This window comes from Fonsecaea erecta (assembly GCF_001651985.1).
Source record: "Fonsecaea erecta strain CBS 125763 chromosome Unknown Scaff4, whole genome shotgun sequence".
NCBI classification, from domain to species: Eukaryota; Fungi; Ascomycota; class Eurotiomycetes; order Chaetothyriales; family Herpotrichiellaceae; genus Fonsecaea; species Fonsecaea erecta.
The window spans coordinates 1,703,525-1,724,445 of record NW_017387247.1 but is presented as its reverse complement, the minus strand read 5'-3'; the positions used below and the strand labels follow the sequence as shown (position 1 = coordinate 1,724,445).

Below are 20,921 nucleotides of genomic sequence, written 5' to 3'. Positions count from 1 at the left end.
TTGCTCCATGCATTTCTCCTGGTTTTCTCGTACAGAATTAGGCGCTCAACCAATCCAAAAACTCTGGTGTAAAATAGCTCACGACGATGCCCGCCCCAGCTCGTAAGATGCCTTCGGTGCTCTCGAAGGCCATGGTTTTCAGATCAAACACGCCCGCCTTGGCCCCAGCGTGGATCATGGCATACTCTCCACTCACCTGATACGCCGCGATGGGCATATCCTTCGCGATCTCCTTGGCATCTGAGATGATATCTAGAAAGGACGAGGCGGGTTTCACCATAATGATATCGGCGCCCTCTTGGATATCTCGGGGGATGGCGCGGCGAGCCAGTCCTCGGCCACCAGGAGGCAGCTGGTAGCATTTCCGGTCCCCAAAGCTTGGGCACGATCCCGCTGCATCTCTAAACGGCCCATACAAGCAGCCCGAGAATTTAGCCGCGTAACTCATCAGGTTGACTTGATGCGAGAGCCCGGACTCAATGAGCTTGAGCTTGATGGCGCGAATGCGTCCGTCGTTCATGTCCGACGGCGCTACGCAGTGCGCGCCAGCATGAGCATACGCCATTGCGACGTCGGAAATACGTTCAACGCTCATGGCGTTGTTCAGGGAGCCGTCGTCGCGGAGAATTCCGCAGTGGCCGTGAGAAGTGTACTCACAGAGACAAACGTCTGCCACGACAAACAGTTGAGGAAAGTGTCGACGAATGAGTTGAATGCCCTTTATGACGGGACCTTCGGGATCATCGGCTGCTGTGCCTAGGGCATCTTTTGCATCGGGAGCGAGAGGTACGCCAAAGAGAATGACAGAGCGCAAGCCCTTCTGGACCAGAGGAGCGAGAAAAGGGACGAGTTTGTTCAGGCCCAGGCGACTTTGGTTCGGGAGGGATGGAATGGGAGTCATTTCGTCAGGGTTGTCGGTTATGAAGAGAGGGTAGATGAGCATTGACTTGGAGTTGTGTTAGACTAAGGCTTATGCTGAAGGACAGAACAGTGAATACGTACCTTTGTCAACTGTCTCTCCGCTTGCCATGCTCTGGAAAGTGGATGGCTGTAGCCGGCATGAAGCTGGCTTGAGATGTCGCCCGCAATGCTCACACTGGTGGCGGCAGTCGAAGTGTAGGATCGAGCCTGTGACGGCCGGGAGATGGTAGACTGAGTGTCATTGTTACTGACGTTGCTGGCACCTGTCCGTGCATTTGTTTGCGACGGTGAGTCGCGGAAGGCGATGTCCTGCACGAGGGAAGAGAAGGACATGGTGATGTGCGGGCGTCGCTAGGATGGCGACAAACCAGTTCTGGTAGTATAAAGGCGTGAGTGTGAGACACAGGGACAAGTTTATCAATAGCGACGTCGTCCAAGAGAAGTCGACCGCGTTGTGGTCAGAGAGACGAGTGGAAATATGTGTCGCAAGAGGCGGCGAGGCGGGCAAGTCGGTCAGCTAGAATAAAATAAAAATGGATGCGAGCCGTTCGCCGTCGTAGCTGCCGGCAAACTTTGTGGAGAAGGGCTGACAATTGGGAAATCGCTACGAACATCATTCGCCCAACCCCTCCACAAGCCTCGGGATTTCGACATTGCGTATTCTTTTGGTGGTGGACGTTGTATGCGAGTCTGGTGAAGATAGTCTACTCGTCCCCTACATAGATGGCTTTATAGCTGTGGTACATGGTAGTCTAAAGATGTCATCGACCGGAACGCCGTCGCCATGCCCCAAAATCCACTGCATACACATCTATAATTGAATCTCGTCGTTTAGGAGGCGAACCTCCTCGCCGGGTTTGAAGGCAGGAAGCCCGATATACGGGCAGCCGTCGCATCGGAAGGCATCTGATAAGACGCAGCGTATTAGAAGAGAAAGGGGTCAAGGACAATGGAGAGGTGCTCACCTCCAAGACTGCAGTTGCCACAACTTCCAACTTTGCCTTGCACAGTAAAATCGACTTCGGCCAAATCGTCTGCTTGTAGCTTCATCGTGTTTAATGCCTTGTCCGCATTCTCTCGTTTGGCTCGATCTTCGGCTTCCAGTTTCTGTGCAAGCCCGCAAGTACAGTCTTTGCATGCTCGACGTCGCTTCGCCTTGGGCTGACATTCAGTGGCTTAGGCCTGTTAATTGTTTGATCACTGCGGAGGATGGCGGTCCACTCACGAATTTTGATAGGCCTCTGCAAATCCTCATCGTCCATCAACGCATCTTCATCAATCAATTCATCGTCAGAGTCATCAGCTCCATTGTCAAATCCCACACCTGCAGGCAGAGTATCATCCATGCTCTTCCGCTTGCCGTTGACTGGGAGTGACACAGAATCATTATTCACTGTGTTATCAAGACCGCCAGCAGCCTGTGATGTCTTCTTTCTGCCGAATTTCAAGGGGACAGAGTCCTGTGCGCTGTAATTGGGCTTCACGAACCCCACTCCTGGCTGGAAAGAAAGACCAGCGAGGATGGTCTCGTTCTTCTCTGGACCATCCACAGTGCCAAACGTCCCATCTTGGCTGCGCAAATGTCCGCCACTCTTCAATGCTTTGACCAGCAAGGCCAGCAAGTCTCGGCTAATCAGATTCTGACTTTCGCGGCGTGAGCCATCTGCATCGGAGAGAATAGTAATGACATCATATGTAGACTGAGGCAGTGACACCAGGCCGAGGGACAGTCTGTCCAACATCTGCAGGTCGGTGTGGGCGCGGTCGTGCATTTCCAACAGGCTGGTCAGTATTTCTTGATGCGACGACAGCGACGGAGGCGAAAGGAGGAGGGTGCGGTGCGACGACTGCGGGGCCTTGGATGAAGGCATGACGAAATCGTCCGAGGTGTCCATGAGAACGGAGGGCGACATTGCAGCAGTAAGGAAGGGCGGCACTGGCGGAGGATAGAAGGCTGTAGCAATGGAGGAGAGCGAAAAGAAAGAATGATTCGAAATGCCCAGCTTAGAAATCGAGACTTGTGTTAGCGCTAGAGGGGCAGTTCTGACGCTAAGCCCGAGGGCCCTGCAGCATCCCAATACCACAAGGTGGTCGCTAGTATAGTCTCTCGGGTGTCAGTATATCCCTACCCACGTGGGTGGTGATGTGAAGCTCGGGTTCCTGAATGCCTGAGGCAAAGCAAGCTACAAAAAACTGCCTTTACATACATCTGGAAGAAAATATGCTGCAAGATCTAATGCTGCATAAAGCAGCCTTCCCCCACGCCTCCTCACGTGATCGACATGTCCCGAGAAACTCCGCCCTCACACCACTCTAGCAGGCCAGAGCTACAGAGTTACGTACCTGGCCATGTATATTATCAGGGGCAGTCCACTTCCCCAGGGCGTTGACGTCTGACTGAAACACAACGTGGAAACGCTGACCGCTACGTGGGGTCCATTTTGCGACATTTTGTGGCTTCTATCAGTTGACCTGTAGGCTCCAATATTCTGTCGGACCTGGTCACGCCCCTGTATCCACTTGGAACTGAATGGAATCGGTGGCGTCAGTCATCACATGGGCATCCGAGAGAGTGCCTGGGTCTTTGTACATACGTTGCTGAAAATCCCTCTGGGACTTGACGCGAAAGACTCTATTCACCCTTGTTTGTTTGTTCTCGTAAACAATGGGCATCCTTCAACGAACGGCCTAGGGATGGGGGGTTTCATGCCCGTGGGCGACACACTAAGTAGGTGCTAAGTGGAGGCCGACAAGGCCAAAACCCCGCGCTAGAAGTGCCCATTCGGAAAGGTGAAGGATGAGGAATCCGGGGAAGGCGTCTGACGATTGGAGCGAGGGGAAAGAAAGCGCCAGAAAGAGCAGGGAGGTCATGCGAGCAACGGGCTCTCTGCGCCTGTCTTTGCCAGCTGCCCCCCAATCACAACAAAGTCACCATCTAGAGCTTTCTAAGGTTCCACCCTGCTCCGGCTCTCATCTACCCTGACTTAATCACTGCTCCTCAAAACGAAGTGACAAACCCCTTCTGCTTAGAAGTCAATCGTAACCTCTTTCATCTTTCTCTACCAGCTTCACCCTGTCCCTGCGCTCGTATTGCCCTCTGTTCCCAAGTGTAAGCGAAGCGAAGTGTGTGGTGAGTTCAATGTGCTACCCATGCCCAAATCCATCAATGATCAACACGCAATGGGTGGTCCGAGCTTCTGTCCCTTTGACCTCACCTGCAGGTCGCGTGTCTTGACTTGTCCCCGTTGCCCAAACCTCTTCTCCAACTTCATATAACTGACTCTCATTCTCACAACCAGCACCAATCCATCACCACAGCCATCCTTCTATCACTTCGACCTTCTCAATCGGCTCTCTCTCATCAGTCCTCATCCTCCACTCCATCAGTATGTTGTCCCTGCTCTTCCGCACTGCAGTTCCCCTCACTAACCCTTGATTGAAGTGACTCGTACCAACAAAGGCAATGACCGCAACCACAGTGCCATCGCTGATGGTTCCGCCCTCCCTGAAGAACGCCTCCCTCGCTACTTCGCCAAACATGGTCACGTTGACGCCGATCCCAAGGGCGTGAAGAAGCAAGGTGGCGGCAAAGGCAACTGGTATGTTTGCTTTCCCTCACATGGATTGTCACTGAGCTCAGAGACACTGACCTGTTGACAGGGGTCGTGAGGGTGACGAAGTTCACGATTACGACTACAAATTCACCAATGCCCGTCGCCGCTCCAACTCCAGCACCCAAGTCCTAGGTGATTTCAAGACCAAGTTCGAAACCCTCGATGCCGAGCCAGTCTTCGAGGAGGGATTGCACGGACCGACGGACGAAGACATCGAAAAGGCCTCCACTCTATCCAAGGAAGAGAGCACCGACTCCAGCACTTTGGGAGGGAGCCTCGATGACGATGACAAGAAAATGTAATACTACAAAAACCAAGATACTCTTTCGAGATGATAACGATTCAACTGTTATTCTCGATATATGGCGCTCAAGGAAGGTGCTCTGGCTCAATGTATACTGTGACACCATACAGGCTCTTCTGCAGGCAAACCATCTGAACTGAATGAATGGCCTGGGCCAAGGGATGGAGTGAAACGATTCGAGCAAACATGTATTAGCTTAGCCGCAATCCAAATCCATCACGGGGAATTGTGACAACAGTGTTATGCCTACAGCTTTTTAAACCCTTTTTCCTTCACATTTTCCATGCGGTGTCTCGCGGATCGGTGTCACCTTTTACTCACCTAATGATACGCTGGCTCTCAATGAATGGGACCCACTGGGAACAACACCAACAACAAGGCTCACAGAATGTGTTTTTAGAATTAAACTGTTCACGGACTTTGACCATAACACGCTGCAGCTCAAGTGTCTTAAGCCGCTATGGATACAGTATTGACACTCAGGCAACCACAGGTGGCCTCTCACGTCCTCAGGCTGGCATTGAAGCGACTAGTTACCAGGGGCCGGCTTCCGGAGACTGCGACTTGTTCACCTCAGCGCCCAATCAGCTATTGAAGTTCTCGGTTCCCCTCCCCCCCTCTTTGCACCTCGTACACCACATCCAATCTGGAGGTGTTTCGGTCATCATACCATATGAAAATCTTCGATCCTCTGTCGCCGATTGGAACGGCCTTTCCCAACGCAGGCAGCATTTAGAACAGTACGAGCTACGCAGTATTTACCAGTCTTCTGGCCCATCACGTCGGACTTTCCCTGGAGCAGCGGAGATGCTTTCACCTGCAAGAGTCAAGCAAAAAACTCATATCAGCTCAGCTACCATGAATCCGTTCAGCATCGGACGGGGCTCCGTCAGGTGGTCGGAGACAGAAGCTGTTCATGGTCTGCGCCAAACGGCATCCTGTTGTTCCCAGCAGTGGGCATGCCCACTCAGTTTGGAGATGTCCTTGACTGGAGGATCGGGTGATCGCCAAAATATGGATCGAGGTAGGGTAGGAGAAAGGAAGTGTACACATAGCCACTGCACTTCTCGGTTCCTGAGTATTGAAGCAGAAGAGAGCGGCATGCAGTGGAAGTGATTAGAGCAGGCTCCAAATAGAACTGTGAGTTGTTAGAAGCCCGGTCGCCAAGCTGCATCAAAAGAAGAAGGTCTGGAGTCGAAAGGAATAGGTACATTCAGAAGCATGTCTAAAAGCGGCGTGCAACTCCACGGAAAAGCGTTCCAAAAGAAGGACGAAGGAGCTGCCAGTTTTATTTTCACCTTGGCGGACAGCAAACGCGAAAGCGAGTTCCCCGGGGTTTAGCACGGCAATAACATTGTAATATTTCCAACCCGTCATCAACAAACAACGGCTCAGCTGCCTTCATCCTTTCTTGTTCCCTTCACTTGTCCGTCCTGGTCCGCTGGGCAGGATGTTTTCGACAGACACTGCGCGTACGCCGTCGTTGCGTCCCAAAAGAACACGTCAGGCAGCAGGCTCAGAAGACTCCCTCAAATTACCTCAAGCAAAGCGAAAACGATCTGCACTACGACGAGACACCTTTGAGCCTCTGACAGAGTCCAGTATCGGTGACGTTGCAGGAAAAGATGTGATCGAAAGCAAGAGCAATGGACGTACTGTTACAATTGCGCCGGCAAAAGAATTGACTTTGCGAGGAGCCAAAAAAGCAGAAAAGCGTGCCGACAGAGCCACCAGCACCAACGCCGGCTTGACCCTGTCTAGCAATGACTTCTATACCGTTACTCAGCTCCCTGCACTGCCAGATCAGATCAGAAATCGACCGAGCATCCAATACTCATGTGTGATTTCCCCCGAATACGGTTACGCGCTGGCATTGACACATACCGACGCCATTATCTGGCCCTACAACTCAACTGCGTCCACGCCGCCACCTCGAGATGTCATCACCTTCAAACTGCCCTTCCCTCCCGCCGCCGTTGGCGATCCCCTCCCACATGCAACGTTCACGGCAAAATCTGCGAATGGAGAGCCCGGTATCGTGGCAGTATCAGCAAAATGGGGCAAGGTGGTGTACTGGGAAACCCTGTCCAACGCCTCCTCTTTCATACCTGGGCAAGTCTCAAACGTCCAGGGTTCAATACCAGGAATGATGAGTGGCGAAGTCGTTGAAGAATTGGTCAATGCGGAGCCCTCAGGCTTTATCCTCTCACTTCGACATGGTCGTGTAGCCCACCTGACGATTCGCGATCAAATGGGACGTCCTGGAATTGGCGTCCAGTTCCTACGCAAAAACACAAACGCCTCGGCAGGCATCTTTGGGAGCATTAGGAATGTGTTTGGCTCCGACCGACGCAAAGGGACACCTGTCATCAAAGCTGGAGGCTCAAAGAAGGGCCAGCGCGATGTAGTCATTGTGACCGAGGATGCTGAACTGGAATCCTGGAGTACGAATCTGGCTGTCGGCAACAATCTCGAGTACTCGTTCAACTTCAAGGACGAAATCCTAGAGGCGTTAAGATCAACACAACCGGATGTGACGCAATTCAAGGTCTGGGATGTGGAGCTCTCGACAGGACCCAGCACCGCCCTCAGCCGACGAGACAGCCATGGTGCGCCAATGATGGTGCTGGTTTCCAGCACGACGGAAGTGGAAACTAGGTATCACATCATCGAGATGGTGGTCGACCAAGGGGCTAAGATCAGAGTGGTGCACCCCATCAACTGCTATTCTTCGCCGTCCGAATCTGGCCGATGGAGGCCTCGGCTGTGCGTGTCAAAATCCCAGCCTGTGGCGTTCATTGTCTTTGAGGCTGCAATTGTGCTGTTCTCGCTGGCCAGGATCCGGGAGTCCCCGTCCTCCCAGTTGCTAATGGAACGGCAAGCACTGCCCGAACCGTTCCAAGATTGCATCCGATTCCAGGAGGCAACTATCTATGAGGTTCTTGGCTTCGCTCTGGAGATGACAGAGAAACAGTCATCTATTGTATTTGGAGTGCAGGGCTTTGGCGTGGTGAAATTGACTTCTCATCTTCGTGATGACGAGGAAGTTGATGTGGACGACATTGAAGAACGAGAGCGAATAACGGCGAAAAGTAAAATCGAACAAGCAGTCTTCTTTGGCACCATCAAGCAAAATCCCCTGGACCTCAAACACGCCAACCAAACATTCCCACCCGAAGAAATTGAAAGAGCCGCTTTGGAGATCAGCTCGGAGATCTTGTCTTCATCATCTAAACATCTTCCAAAGTCTGCGCCTTCGATTGACATGCAAATGCGGCTGCGCGCCAAAGCCCTTGACGATCTGGCCGAACATGTGATCAACCGTTATCCTTCGGCGGTCTCTCGACTGACGCGTTTTGCATTGCTGCTGAACGCAGAAAAACTCGCTGCGGCGCAGGCGATATGGAAGGTTCAGGAAGAGATCCAACGAAAATATCCGCAGCCCGACCGTGAGATGTCGTACTTGGATTTTACCCTCCGAGCTTTGCATGAATCTCGGCAAAAGTACCCCGATCCTGAGAGGGGTGAGAAAGATCGGGTGAGACATTGGCTTGTGAACAGTGTTAAGAACGTCGGCCATCTGATGTCTGAGTTGGTCAGCTGCATCCCCGAACTCGAACCGATGGATGTGACAGACCCCAGGGTGGTCGCCGATTACTTCAAGGAAGCCGTTGACCTTTGGATTGCCTCATACTCCGCCGCCTTCAAATTCCGTGAAGACAACGCACCTCTTTACGGACTCGGAGATGAAGTCTTCGAGAATGGAGTACTTATCTCGGGATTTCCAATCGAGATCCCCCATCCCTGGACATCCAGTCCAGAGCCGTTGCGCTTTGGCCAACGTCTAATTTATGACATCTGCAAATTTCTAAACGAGTGGTGGGAGTTTGCTCATGGGAGAAACAAGAAGAAAAAAATGCCCACGGATCTAGACGGAAAGCCGCACGAAGCACCGAGCAAACTCGCCCTTCAGGAATTGGCGAGTCGTCTGCCGACAGAACTCGAGTTATTTATCCGAATTGTACGTGAGGAGAGCATTCAGGCGAAATGCCAGTTCAAGGCCAGTGAGAAGGACCCCGAAGTATTGAGGGATGAGCTTACCAACCTCGAAAATGAAGAGCAAGATAGGCTGGGTCAGGCTCTGCAAGCTATTTCTTTGTTCAACATGCCCGGAGCAATCCACCTGGCAGAAAAGTTGAAATATTACGGGGAGCTTGTGACGCTGCACTACAGCTACTACAAGCAACTGGTGGCTGAGGCTCAAGCTGACCCAAGTCTGGCCGAAGAGAATCAACGCAAGCTTGAGGAGATGCAAGAGAGAGCCGAGTCGTATTACGGGAAGTTTGGCAAAGGATGGGCCTTCGCCGCTTTCAGCCAGATGCTCATTGACGATGAATGTGGTAGTCTTTTGGTCAAGGGCCAAGAAGACGCGGAGAAAGAAAGATTCCTCACGTGGTTCTTCAAGATAGCTCCGAAGGCTCACCAAGATCTCGGGAAGCTCAGCTGGATCCACGATGTTATCTCCTGTGACGATTACCACCGTGCCGCAAGGACACTCCAGGATGTCGCTGCTCAAGAGACCAGTAATGTCTGGAACAAGAAGACTGAATTGGCTCTCGGGAAGCTTGCTAGCTTGGCTGCGGATGAAGGTAGCGGCAAGCACAGAGATTCGAAAGCATACGACGATGCGCTTGCGATGATCGCGATTCAGGAGCAAGTCTACACCCACGTCATGGGGTCAGTTGGTGCAGCTCTCGACGAGAAAGCCGCGGTTGATCTTGCCGCGGAAACTTTCACTTCTCGAGTCGTGGCGAAGACCCCAGCCTTGAAAAGAGAGCTGAAGCAGATCTTGAAGTCATTGATTCGTCAGACGCCTTTGACCGCGGAAGAATTGGTCAATCTGCTGACACTGATGGATCCCATTGAATGGAGCGGACCTCCTGAAGAGGATCCTGGAGTTGAAGGCCAGGAGTTTATTCTCGCCCTGAATGTTGTGGATGAATCTAATTTGCCGATCCCGAAGCAAGATGATCTTCGAGCCCTGATCTGGAGGAGAGCGATGATTCGCGATGAGTGGCTCGTTCTGAACGAGACCGGTGGAAAAGATGACCAGCGAGTGGAGGAAGAGATGCAGGAGTCCAGTCTGTTCCGCCTTTTACAGCACGTCTTCGTGATGGAACAGATTGAGGGAACTCCACTTCACCTGTTCTCCCCCAGCGAGCTTCTACGCCGTGACGCATTCCCTGTCAGTCTCCAAGATTGGCTGGCCGAAAATGAGGTAGAAGGCCTTCGGAAGGACATGGAAAAGGAACAGACGAAACTCCAAAGTTTTGTGGAGAAGGGAAGGCTGGAAGATCATTATGGTGGGCTGGTCACTTCTGCGCAGAGAATCGCCAGGGACATTGCTGACGAACAGGGAGAACAACTGGCTGAGCAGGTCGTCTAGGGGGGAAAGGAAAAATGTCGTGTATCATCTCACTAGGCAGTGCCTAAGAAGACCGGCACGTGCTGTGTTTCATTTGTAACACTAATGTTGAAGCGCCAAAGGCGGCGCCTACGAGGCTGCATGGAGAAAACAGGAGAGAAGACAACTTGTGACGCCTGCTGCCGACATGGTGCAGGCAGATTTGGCGGAAAGTCCAATTGGTATATGCGACTTGCATGAACATCATATACAGTCAGCCTCATCGCCCCGTCTCTATTGTTTTTTCTCTTGACCTCCTGGTGGGCTGGGCTCTATGTTCCCGTTGCCATTATATGTGTTAGCATTGTGACTCGGACGCGGACCATTGACCGTAGAGGAAGCGCCGGCTGTGTATATCGGCAGCACTGACACAATGTAGTTGAGTTGGCCGGCATGTGAGAGTTTCAAGCGCATGGTTGTCGTCATTGTTGTTGTCATTGCTTTGCATGACCGACGTCTCGCGGAAGAGGACGTCCGTCCTTGTCCTCGAGTTCTCACTGGATCTGTAGTATTCTTGCTTGCTCGACGTCCAAATCAGCCTCCACGACGTGGTGGTGGCTAGGCGTGTAATTCACAGATATCGCGTTGATCCAAGCGGCCAGTCTCCGTCCGGCCTTCTGGACCAGGTGGTTGATGACCGGGACGGCGCCGTCGTAGTAGGCCCCGCCGAGGTCCTGGTTGTGGACGTCGTGGGCCAGCACGTAGGAGCACACGTAGCTGTTCGCCTCGCCGGCCCAGGACAGAGCGCAGGCTGCCGCGTCGTGCAGGCATTCTCCCTCTCCCTTTCCCTCTTCCGCCGCCGTCGCCGCGTCGGAGAGCTGGTGCGCCCACAGCCACGCGGCGGCGAATTCGTCGTCGTCGTCGTCGTCGTCGCCGTGGTGGCCCGGCCCCGCGTACTTGTTCGGGATGAGCGTGTCCCACACGCTGTGCAGGTTGGTGTGGCGGCCGTCAAAGAGCACGGCGTACTCGTTGCCGCCGCGGTCCTCGGCCTCGGTGTGCAGCGGCTGGTGCACGTCGCCGAAGAAGTGCATCATGAAGCGCAGGCTCTGGCCGCGCAGGGCGGGCGGCAACGCCGGGTCGGCGACGCGGGCCGTGTGATTGGCGATGGCGCTGACCACGCAGCCACCTCCCAGGGCGCAGTCCCGCGTCATGTTGATCCCGCACTGCTGCGGCGGCGCGTCCTGCGCGTCGATGTAGTGCCACCCCCGCGTGTACGCGAACTGCGGCATGTGGCGCACCTTGTCCGGGAACAGCGCCGCCTCCGAGATGTCCTGGCCGTGGAGCAGCTGGTTCGTCATGCGCGTCGACTCGGCCGTGAAGTACGTCGACGCCAGGTACGCCACGGTGCGGTGGCCCAGAGAGCCCCACGCCGTGGCAGGGTGGAAGAGCGGGAGGAGGAGGCCGAGGGAGAAGACGAGGGAGGGGGTGGAATGCATTGTTGTTCGTGGTATAGTATATGGAAGGTCACAGACGAAGGTGGTGGAACAAGGAGAAGAAGAAAGGGGAGGTTGAGGGTATTCTAGTTGTTTTTCTTGCTCACATTGCACGGTAGATATTCTGGGCCGCCAAAGCGGTCAAGTGGTCCATTGTCAACCCATGAATGTTGTGGCGGTGGTGGTCGTTGTCATGGGGAAGACGACAGGCGGCTAGCTGGAGGTCACTTGGTCATGGGCTGCGTCGCACGTAGTACCAGTACTTACATACGCAGGGGTGAGAGCCGAGATGCTGTGGGCCCGCTAAGAGGAAGACAGTCATGCGGTGGAGTGGACTCGACTGACTTGTTAGCTAGGCGGCGAGGTGGCTCGGTGGGTATCGGTACGATGGCTGCTAAGCTGGTTAGGTATGGATGGAACTAGCATGTCCCGGAGCCTTGTATTTTACCTCCTGTACATAATACTGAAAGGACGATGAAGTCGAGTGAAGATGACCTTGGAACGGAGTGCCTTACCGCACGTAAATAGACAGGCAGAACAACCGCCGGGATATGGCGTTGGGGTGCCGGGCGGGGCAATCAATGATGGGCACTGGGAGGGATGAGAAGTGGAAATTGAAATTGCTACAACATACTGTATCTTTCAAAGAAAGAGCAACACGGAATGCATTTGGTGTGTTTTGTTTGGTCAAACTACTATGATCGCACAGTCCTCGCTAGCATCCGACCAAACCAGGCGACGTCGTCCCACACGCCCTGGGGACGCTCTGGGGGCGGTTCCACGGAATCGTCGAACCGCACAGTAGGACCAGGAGGGTGATCGGCGTCCTTCGCAGGCGGCGGTGCAGGAGATGCTGCTGCAGGGTCGGATTGGGCTTTCGTCTTCGCAGCCTCCAGGTCGACTTGGGGCGTGGAAAAGTCATCTTCCAGCCGCAAGAAAACATCCACAAGCCCGTCCATCCACCTGCCCAGCCGGTACCCGTTGATGGATTTCCGTAGTTCCTCCTCGTCATCGCTGTCGAATTGAGCATCGAAATCCAGCATGCCGTATGGATCGCCGTCGTCCAGTTCGTCCGAGAACTCGGCGTCCATCTGTGCCGCGATCTCCGCTTGCGTCTGCTCGTCCGCCCAGTCCGGCCCGGTGTCCATCTCTACCATCGGCGTCGTGGCCGGGACAGGGGTCATGGCCAAGGATCTCTTGCTGCGTCGCTGGAAACTGCCTCGTCGGCTGAGATTGCCGCTCGGGGTTGCCCGTCCAGATCTGAACCCCATGGACGGTCGTTCGTCGATCGGTGTGGCCAGGGTGGTGGATGAGTCGCGTTTGGATATCCAAGATTGACCCTTTGATTCTCTTGAGCCTTCGGTCAAGCTAAGGCCCGTCTGGATGAACCACGAGGAATCGGAGGTGTGAAAGGATCGGCCGCTCGAGTGCTCGGCGGGGTTATGCGTCTGCTGTGGTGACAGGTTTGTGGTGGCGGAGAGACGCGAGATAGATTTGTGGCCGAGCCCTTCGCTCGTCAGCGCCCCGGATGGCAGCACGACGCCCGTGGTCGCATCGGTGAGAGGTAGAGGCGCCTGGATCGTCACGAAGGATCGATTCTTCTTTTTCTGGTTCAATCGCGTCCGGGAACTGGCCCGCGACTGCGCCCGCGACTGCGCCGCAGAACCGCTCCTCGACAGAATGCCTCCAGGAGACGGCAAGCTCGCGACGTGAGAGATAGATGCGGATGTGTGCAGCTCTGAGGTCTCGGGGTTGAAGTAGGCGGCATAATCGGCCGGATCGATGGGGTATTTGGGCGTCAAGGGCGCCAGGGACAGGTGTTGGAGGTTTGGATGGGAGCGGCGGTGCGGGCCAGGGGCAAAGGACGAGGAGCGACTGAGAGGTGAAGAAGGGGACTGTGGCATCTTGGAGTTAATATCATTGGCATATGTGGACGAACGAGGACAAGAACAAAGTGAAGGTGAGGGAGGTTGCTAGGCTGGGAGGCAGAGAGGGAGAGGACGTGTGGGGAGACAGACCTCCATCGGGTCTTTTCTCTTTCTTGTGACTTCCACCCAAGACTTTTTCGAGGGAGCCGGATGGTGAAGCTCTTATGGGGAGCGGCCGGCAAGGAAGAAAGGAGTGTAGCAGGCGGTCAAGCAAGAGCTTGGTGTTGGTGGGGAGTTTCGAGAGAAAGCAGATGATGTCGCTGTCGGTCTTGGGATTGTGCTTTGGAGACCGAGGCATGTGCTTCTTAAACCGGGTGTCCAATCACAAGCTTCCATTTAGGGGCCTCCTGTATACACCCAAGACCCATATTATTCTGATGATTCCTCCTCGTGTGAGTCGTCGTTCGGTGATTCCCCCCGCGTCTCTCCCTGATGGATATGGGATGGTATAAACTACTATCCATCGTCTTTGTGGCTTTTGTAATGCGTGGACTAGGGGCCAATATCCCTTCAAAAAGCGGCGTGCTCATCGAATCTATTACTGCTCCGCCTTCCTGACTTCTCCCTTGTTCACCACAAACGCCTCCAACGTGGCAATCGCCGACCAGAGTCTGTTTTGCGCCTCCGGGAAAACCAACGACCGTGGGCCATAGAAAACGTCGTCGCTGACTTCCTCCGGATGCCGCGGAAGGCAGTGCATGAACTTCCAGTCCTCCGCTGCCCCTCCCTTGCGAGCCATCTCTTCCGTCACTTGATACCCCTCGAATGCCCGCAGGCGTTTTTGCTTCTCAGATTCTTGGCCCATGGAGATCCATGTATCGGTGACGATGATGTTTGCGTTCTTGACTGCTTCCTCGGGTTTCGTCGTTTCGAAAAGCTTGCCAGGTCCGGCGGCCTCGATTTCTTGTTTGATGCTCGAGGGAATCTTGTAGCCCTCGGGTGAGGCTACTGCCATCTCGATCCCCAGTTTCCTGGCTCCAATGCACATGTCATACAACACATTGTTGGCGTCTCCTACCCAGGCGATCTTCAGACCATTTAATTTCTCCGCCGGCGTAGAAAAGGTCTGTGTCAGGGTCGCAAAGTCGGCAATGATTTGCATCGGGTGATATGTATCACATAGTGCGTTGATCACGGGCACGGAGCTGTCCTTTGCGAGATTTGCGATGTCTGCATGCGGGCCAACCCGTGCCACGATCCCTGCAACCATGCTCGATATCACCACCGAGCTATCATAGAGTGACTCGTTCACACCCAGCTGTATATCGTCCTTGCCAAGGAACATCGGATGTCCCCCCATCGCTACCACGGCCCCCTCTGTGGAGATTCTTGTCCGTGTCGAGCGCTTGGAGAAAAGCATAGCGATGGTCTTGTTGGAGAGGGCGGTGCGCTTGGGCCATGTTGGCTGAAGAGCAGAAGACTTGAAGGATGTTGCGTTGTTCACGAGGGTGCTGAACTCGGTCGGTGTGAGCTCGGATATGGACAGGAGGTGACGGGGACTCGGTTTCGTAGAGGTCGATAGCGAGCGGCCATATTGGCAAAGCGGGGGGAGGAAAGGTCGCAAAGCTGCCATGACGTTCGTTGGTAGTTCAATGCTAACACTGTGGAATCATTACAGGAAGCATTTCCTGAGGAGAACGAGACTTTATATGACTCCCAAAACAAAAATTTTCTTTCTGCGCGTCACACTCTGGGGAGGAAAAAACATTGCAGCTGTAGCAGCATTTGCGGCGTCGTGCTCCGCAGTCTGCGGGTTTTGGTTCGTCGACCCCCCGTGAGGGGAAATTTCTTCTGCGCCAGGGCGTGCATATGTACGGAGTATGTTGGTGTAAGTATATTTTCCCTCTCCCATCCAAGCACTATGACACCCTCTCTGTTGCACAGGCCAATACTCCTCCTGGATGGTGGGCTGGGTACGACGCTTGAGGACGAGCACGGTGTGAAATTCTCCACTGCAACGCCACTATGGTCGTCTCACCTTCTGGTCGACGGCGTGGAGATCCTCAAAACCGTCCAGCGCGATTTTGCGGAAGCTGGAGCGGATATCATTCTTACTGCAACATATCAAGCGAGCCTTCATGGCTTCAAGAATACCCGAACTACAAACGAGAATGGCGTTGAACGAGAAGAGGCGAGGAGATACATGCTCTCCGCAGTTCGGATTGCACGAGAAGCGTTTAATGGACGACCCGGTCTGGTGGCTTTGAGCCTGGGTGCATACGGTGCTACCATGGTTCCGAGTACCGAATACAGTGGAAAATATGGTGCCATGACTGAAGATGACCTTCTCAACTTCCACCTGGAAAGGATCGTGTGCTTTGTGGACAGCGACGAGTGGACGGATATTGATCTGGTCGCGATCGAGACTCTGCCCAGAATCGACGAAGTAAGAGCGGTTAGGAGAATGATGCAACGAGTGTCCGACAAGGAATACTGGATTTCCTGTGTCTTCCCCAATGGTCAGGAGGAATTGCCTGATGGGACAGTAGTGGGAGAGTTGGTCAAGACCTTGCTGGAAGGGGAGCGGACCCCGTACGCGATTGGCATTAACTGCACAAAGGTTTCGAACATTGCCGGCTTGGTCAAGAGATTCGAAGACGCCGCCAATGCCCTGGCTCTGGACCTCCCTCGGTTGGTTATCTACCCCGACGGCGCAGGCGGGCAAGTATACGACACCAGGCTGCAGCAATGGGTGGGTGGTGATGAGGGTCAGCTATCGTGGGATCAGCAAGTATACAGCATTGTCAAGGACGTGCAGGAGAGGAGTAAATGGAAAGGAATCCTCGTGGGTGGATGCTGCAAGACCAGGCCAGAACATATCAAGAAATTGGCTGCGAAACTGCGGGAATTGAGATAGAATAATAATGGTCCGGACCGTCGGGAGACTTTCCACCTGCGTTTTCGCCCCGCGAATTCCAACGGCCTCACTAGCCTGTTCCTTGCAGATCGCGGAACGTCAAACAATCCCATGCCGAGTTTCACCTTTCGTGTTCGTCACCACTTTCCTCGCCTCAAACCACTTCGATCGCCATTGTTGTTTCTCTCCCTCTCCATGTCTTGAATCAGCTCGAGAGAGCAGCTATCCGCCTGCTCAACATGGCCTCACCGCAAACCTCGCCGCCGCCTTCCGAACGAACCCCCCTCCTCTCCGGCCCTGAAGATGACACTCGATCAAGTTACTCCGACCAGCCCAATGGCGATGTACCCGCTCCATCGTCTGAGTCGCCGGGTTCTCCAAAATCCAAAAAGCAGCCGAGATGGCCCAGCATAATAGCTCTGACTATTCTATGCCTACTGGTAGTAGCAGTATGCTTTGGTCTCACCCTGCCGTCTACAATCGAAGAATATGCGAAAGAATGCCTCGTCTTCGAGCCCACCAAGCTGTCCATCGATTCCTTTACTTCTCTCGGCATCCGTGCTAGGATTCAAGGAGACTTTTATATGGATGCTTCAAGAGTACGCAACAAGGCAACAAGGGATCTCGGCAGATTTGGGACCTGGCTGGCAAAAGAAGTCAAGAGCGGAGAATCAGAGGTCAATGTCTATCTGCCGGCGTACCACAATGTCCTCTTGGGGACAGCCACTATTCCCCCTGTCCGTGTCAACATCCGAAATCACCACTACAACCACCTCGACTTCTTCGTTGACCTGGAGCCGGGTGATCTTGACGGGGTCCGAAGAGTTGCCAAAGATTTCATGGATCGAAAACTGGAGGAAATCACCGTCGATGCCGTCGCAACTGTCTCCTTGCAGAGTGGATTGATCAAGCTGGGCAAACAGACCATTTCGCAAACTCTACAATTCAAAGGTCAGGCTGTGCCGGCGGTGCCAAAGTTTGATATTCAACAACTCCGTTTTGCCGAATATGGTCTGCCGGGGCATCCTGAGGGTGTCAAGGCCATGGCGATGGTTTCTGTCATGAATCGATATCCCGTCAAATTTGATGTGCCGCCATTGGCATTTGAGGTTCTTCTCCCAGACTGCGCGGACAACTACCTCCTATTCGGAACAGCCAGGACAGATGTTATCCATATCCTCCCAAAGCAAAATATCAGCGCGAGCGTTATCGGCTTGGTGAAGCAGTTGCCTACATCTCTGACATCTGTGTGCCCTGGCTCGAAGTCCTCCCCTTTGGACAGTCTAGTGGCCGACTACCTCGCTGGCCGCAATACCACTGTCTACATCCGTGGCGGCCAACAAGACGAGAACACTCCCGATTGGATAGGGAAGCTCTTGCACGATACCACGCTCCCGTTCTCCCTTCCGGGTCATCCCTTTGACAATCTCATCAAAAATTTCTCGTTGACGGATGTTCACTTTGCTCTGCCGGATCCGATGACAGGCTCACGGCCAGAGATATCGGCGGTTGTCCAAGTATTGGTCGGACTACCTGCTGAAATGAACGTCAATTTGGATGTTGATAAGGTCAGAGCCGACGCTGACGTTTTCTACAAAGGAGAGCTCCTCGGCAACCTTGACCTTTCCAAATGGCAAGCGGCAAATGCGACGCAGGTGGATGGTGACTTGTTGATCCAGTCCATTGTCAAAGATGCACCGCTTGAGATCAAAAACCAGGCGGTATTCTCTCAAGTAGTGCAGTCGTTGATCTTTGGGAAAGGAGCTTCGCTCGCCGTGGAAGCAACTGTTGACGTCAACACGCATACCGCTCTGGGAGAATTTGTAGTCCGCCGAATACCAGCAAAAGGCCAAATCTTCATCAAGCCCCTTCGCGCAGGGGATTTTCAAATGCCAGAAATCAAGGGTATGGAAGTCGTTGACTCGTCGGAAACCTCATTAACCATACAGGCAAGGGTTAATGTGACAAATCCCACGGACTATTCGGCCAAGATTCCCTACTGCAATGTTAGTATTTGGGTCAACAACACTCGCGTCGGTTACGCATGGGCATATTCACAACATGTCGTGCCGGGCCCCAATAATCTTACGGCAAATGCCTCATGGGAGATTGGGACCGTTGGAAGAGAATGGCTTTCTCAATATATCTCAGGGCATAATACGAGTCTAACTATCAAAAGCCATGCTGGCTCGATACCGAACTTTCCTGATCCCGGCGTGGAAATGACGGTACCGGCTCCACATATGCTGTCACATCCCCTGAGAGAAGCAACGGTACGTCGCTTAACAATGCCGAAATTTGGCTGACGGGGCGCAGATGCATATTTTTTCCTCGACTGCAACGTTCATTCTGGTTTCACCTCTCGCCTTTTATGTCACCAACATTGCAGCTGCTGCCTTTTACAACGAGTCAGAAGTGGGAACAATCGAATGGAACTATCCTTTTGCGATCGAGCCCGGAGAGAATCTAACGCCCCGGTTGCCCGTCGAATGGGGTGGGAATGCTCTGGGCACGATCAGGGAAGCTCTCGGGGGCACCTTGAAATTAGACGCAAAGGCCGATGTTGGCGTGCGGATAGGTAAGTGGCAGGAAAAGCTATGGTACGAAGGAAAAGGACTGGGAGCGAAAATTAGACTGTAGCTTTTGATATCGGTACGTCATGGTCGGAAGGGATGGAAAATCAGCTGATTGTCGATAGACACATCTCAATGCGATTTAGATTGCTTCTGTAATCACCCCTGTGGCGTTATTTCGCTCGAAAGGGAGACCGTGATCCTGGTCAGTCCCAATCCAGGCGAGAATTTTCTGTCGTGTCGGCGCAAGCTCGGCAACCTCGCGGGTACTCTACCGGTCACGTGCGCACACCGCCTCGAGGTATAATAGACGTCCACATTTCCTTCACACAGACGCCATCCCTCTCCAGGTTCAAAATGAGCTCCCAAACACCCACATACATGAAATCTCTTAATGCCCAACTCCGGAAAAGGGGCCTGGAGATGGTTCTGGAGCCCAACGCCAACCCGGCGCTGGGGAACGTCTACACTTTCCGGTCGATCAAACCGGGCATGACGAACAAGGACGTGGCGTACCGCCTGAACTACGCCGGGGAGGTGTGCAAATGGAGTGCGTCGAGGAGGAAAGCCATCGACAAGGCAGCCAAGAAGGTCAAGGCCCAGAAGGACAAGGAGGAGAGAGAGCGGAAGCGCGCGGCGAGTGAGAGCAGCGCGAGCGAGACGTCCGAATCCAGCTCCAGCTCCAGCCCTAGCTCCGCTTCAAGCTCGAGTGGAAGCGTTGAGGAGTGAGAAGTGAGGAAGACAACAAATTAGCGACTACGACTATTTTCTTCTTTGAAACACAACTTCTTCAAGAGGAAGCCAGCAGCCAGCAACTCCGGTGACAGTCCGGGTTTCGTCGTCCCTCCAATGGAGCTAGCTAGCTAGCTAGCTGTCCACGACACGGACGCGCGTGCCTGGTTGAGATCTGCTAGGAGGTTGGCGGGTCGGCGGGTTAACACGCTTCATCTCGGTTCTTCACGTAAGAAGAAGATATGAACACACTACGCACACACCCAGCCACCGTTGCTGGCTTTGGAGAACTGGATGAGCCCGCTATTGAAAAGGGGACGACGGGACGTTGCCATTCTCACACTGCAGGTCTGATGGTGATGGTGATGGTGATGCTGGATGGGAATACAAGGAAGGCTAGGACAACTACTACCATGACCATGACGAAGACGAAGACCGAAAAGTCGTCGCTTGAAAAAAGAGTACCTCCGGCTCCGGTGCTCCCCACACGGACGTGCATGCACATACATATACTCCTCCTCCTCCTGCTGCTGCTGCTGCTGCTGCTCGTGACCATCACCACCACCAGCTTCAAGCACGAGAAAGAAAGCTCAGATATTTTTGTCTCATGCTCTCGGTCTGTCTACCTGTGTGTCTGTCTTCCTCTCAAGCAAGCAAGCCTGCAGGCATCAATCAGACCGTCCACTCCGAGTGCCCATGGATGGGGCGGGGCGACAGACACCTTGGCTTTTTTTTTCATGGAATACAATACAATACGGCCACTACACTAATTTTCTGTTAAACTTATGGACATCTCGAAGAAGAAGGAGAAGTTGTAGAAAGAGGAGAAGAAGGAGAAGAAGAAGAAGAGGAAGAAGAAGAAGAAGAAGAAGAAGAAGAAGAAGATGAAGAAGAAGAAGAAGAAGAAGAAGAAGAAGAAGAAGAAGAAGAAGAAGAAGAAGAAGAAGAAGAAGAAGAAGAAGAAGAAGAAGAAGAAGAAGAAGAAGAAGAAGAAGAAGAAGAAAGCTGTGCAGAAGAAACTGGCGGCGTTGGATTGATTATAGGACAAGTAAGCCAGTGCGTGCGTCTCAATCCGCTTAGCGATTGGATTGATTC

The 20,921-nt window shown here is 53.4% G+C and overlaps 9 protein-coding genes across 9 annotated transcripts; 4 read left to right on the top strand and 5 right to left on the bottom strand.

Annotated features, from left to right (window-relative positions):
* Positions 1-37: 37 nt before the first annotated feature.
* Positions 38-1,254, bottom strand: AYL99_05384 (hypothetical protein; the record flags this gene model as incomplete). The annotated part of the gene is made up of 2 exons (XM_018836896.1): positions 38-946; positions 1,003-1,254. 2 exons carry the CDS (start codon positions 1,252-1,254, stop codon positions 38-40), a joined length of 1,161 nt encoding a protein of 386 aa, XP_018693749.1.
* Positions 1,255-1,732: 478 nt separating this feature from the next.
* AYL99_05383 (hypothetical protein) lies at positions 1,733-2,834 on the bottom strand (the record flags this gene model as incomplete). The annotated part of the gene is made up of 3 exons (XM_018836895.1): positions 1,733-1,827; positions 1,887-2,096; positions 2,147-2,834. 3 exons carry the CDS (start codon positions 2,832-2,834, stop codon positions 1,733-1,735), a joined length of 993 nt encoding a protein of 330 aa, XP_018693748.1.
* Positions 2,835-4,101: 1,267 nt separating this feature from the next.
* AYL99_05382 (hypothetical protein) lies at positions 4,102-4,837 on the top strand (the record flags this gene model as incomplete). The annotated part of the gene is made up of 4 exons (XM_018836894.1): positions 4,102-4,159; positions 4,221-4,307; positions 4,364-4,520; positions 4,582-4,837. The coding sequence occupies 4 exons, from the start codon at positions 4,102-4,104 to the stop codon at positions 4,835-4,837; spliced, it is 558 nt and encodes a 185-aa protein (XP_018693747.1).
* Positions 4,838-6,289: 1,452 nt separating this feature from the next.
* Positions 6,290-10,285, top strand: AYL99_05381 (hypothetical protein; the record flags this gene model as incomplete). Its single annotated transcript, XM_018836893.1, has 1 exon — positions 6,290-10,285. One exon carries the CDS (start codon positions 6,290-6,292, stop codon positions 10,283-10,285), a length of 3,996 nt encoding a protein of 1,331 aa, XP_018693746.1.
* Positions 10,286-10,797: 512 nt separating this feature from the next.
* On the bottom strand, positions 10,798-11,739 carry AYL99_05380 (hypothetical protein; the record flags this gene model as incomplete). The annotated part of the gene is made up of 1 exon (XM_018836892.1): positions 10,798-11,739. The coding sequence occupies one exon, from the start codon at positions 11,737-11,739 to the stop codon at positions 10,798-10,800; it is 942 nt and encodes a 313-aa protein (XP_018693745.1).
* Positions 11,740-12,431: 692 nt separating this feature from the next.
* Positions 12,432-13,640, bottom strand: AYL99_05379 (hypothetical protein; the record flags this gene model as incomplete). The annotated part of the gene is made up of 1 exon (XM_018836891.1): positions 12,432-13,640. The coding sequence occupies one exon, from the start codon at positions 13,638-13,640 to the stop codon at positions 12,432-12,434; it is 1,209 nt and encodes a 402-aa protein (XP_018693744.1).
* A 562-nt stretch (positions 13,641-14,202) lies between these two features.
* On the bottom strand, positions 14,203-15,237 carry AYL99_05378 (ornithine carbamoyltransferase, mitochondrial; the record flags this gene model as incomplete). Its single annotated transcript, XM_018836890.1, has 1 exon — positions 14,203-15,237. The coding sequence occupies one exon, from the start codon at positions 15,235-15,237 to the stop codon at positions 14,203-14,205; it is 1,035 nt and encodes a 344-aa protein (XP_018693743.1).
* A 288-nt stretch (positions 15,238-15,525) lies between these two features.
* On the top strand, positions 15,526-16,521 carry AYL99_05377 (hypothetical protein; the record flags this gene model as incomplete). The annotated part of the gene is made up of 1 exon (XM_018836889.1): positions 15,526-16,521. One exon carries the CDS (start codon positions 15,526-15,528, stop codon positions 16,519-16,521), a length of 996 nt encoding a protein of 331 aa, XP_018693742.1.
* A 239-nt stretch (positions 16,522-16,760) lies between these two features.
* On the top strand, positions 16,761-20,863 carry AYL99_05376 (hypothetical protein; the record flags this gene model as incomplete). The annotated part of the gene is made up of 5 exons (XM_018836888.1): positions 16,761-18,794; positions 18,838-19,099; positions 19,220-19,376; positions 19,445-19,734; positions 20,649-20,863. The coding sequence occupies 5 exons, from the start codon at positions 16,761-16,763 to the stop codon at positions 20,861-20,863; spliced, it is 2,958 nt and encodes a 985-aa protein (XP_018693741.1).
* Between the last annotated feature and the right edge of the window lie 58 nt (positions 20,864-20,921).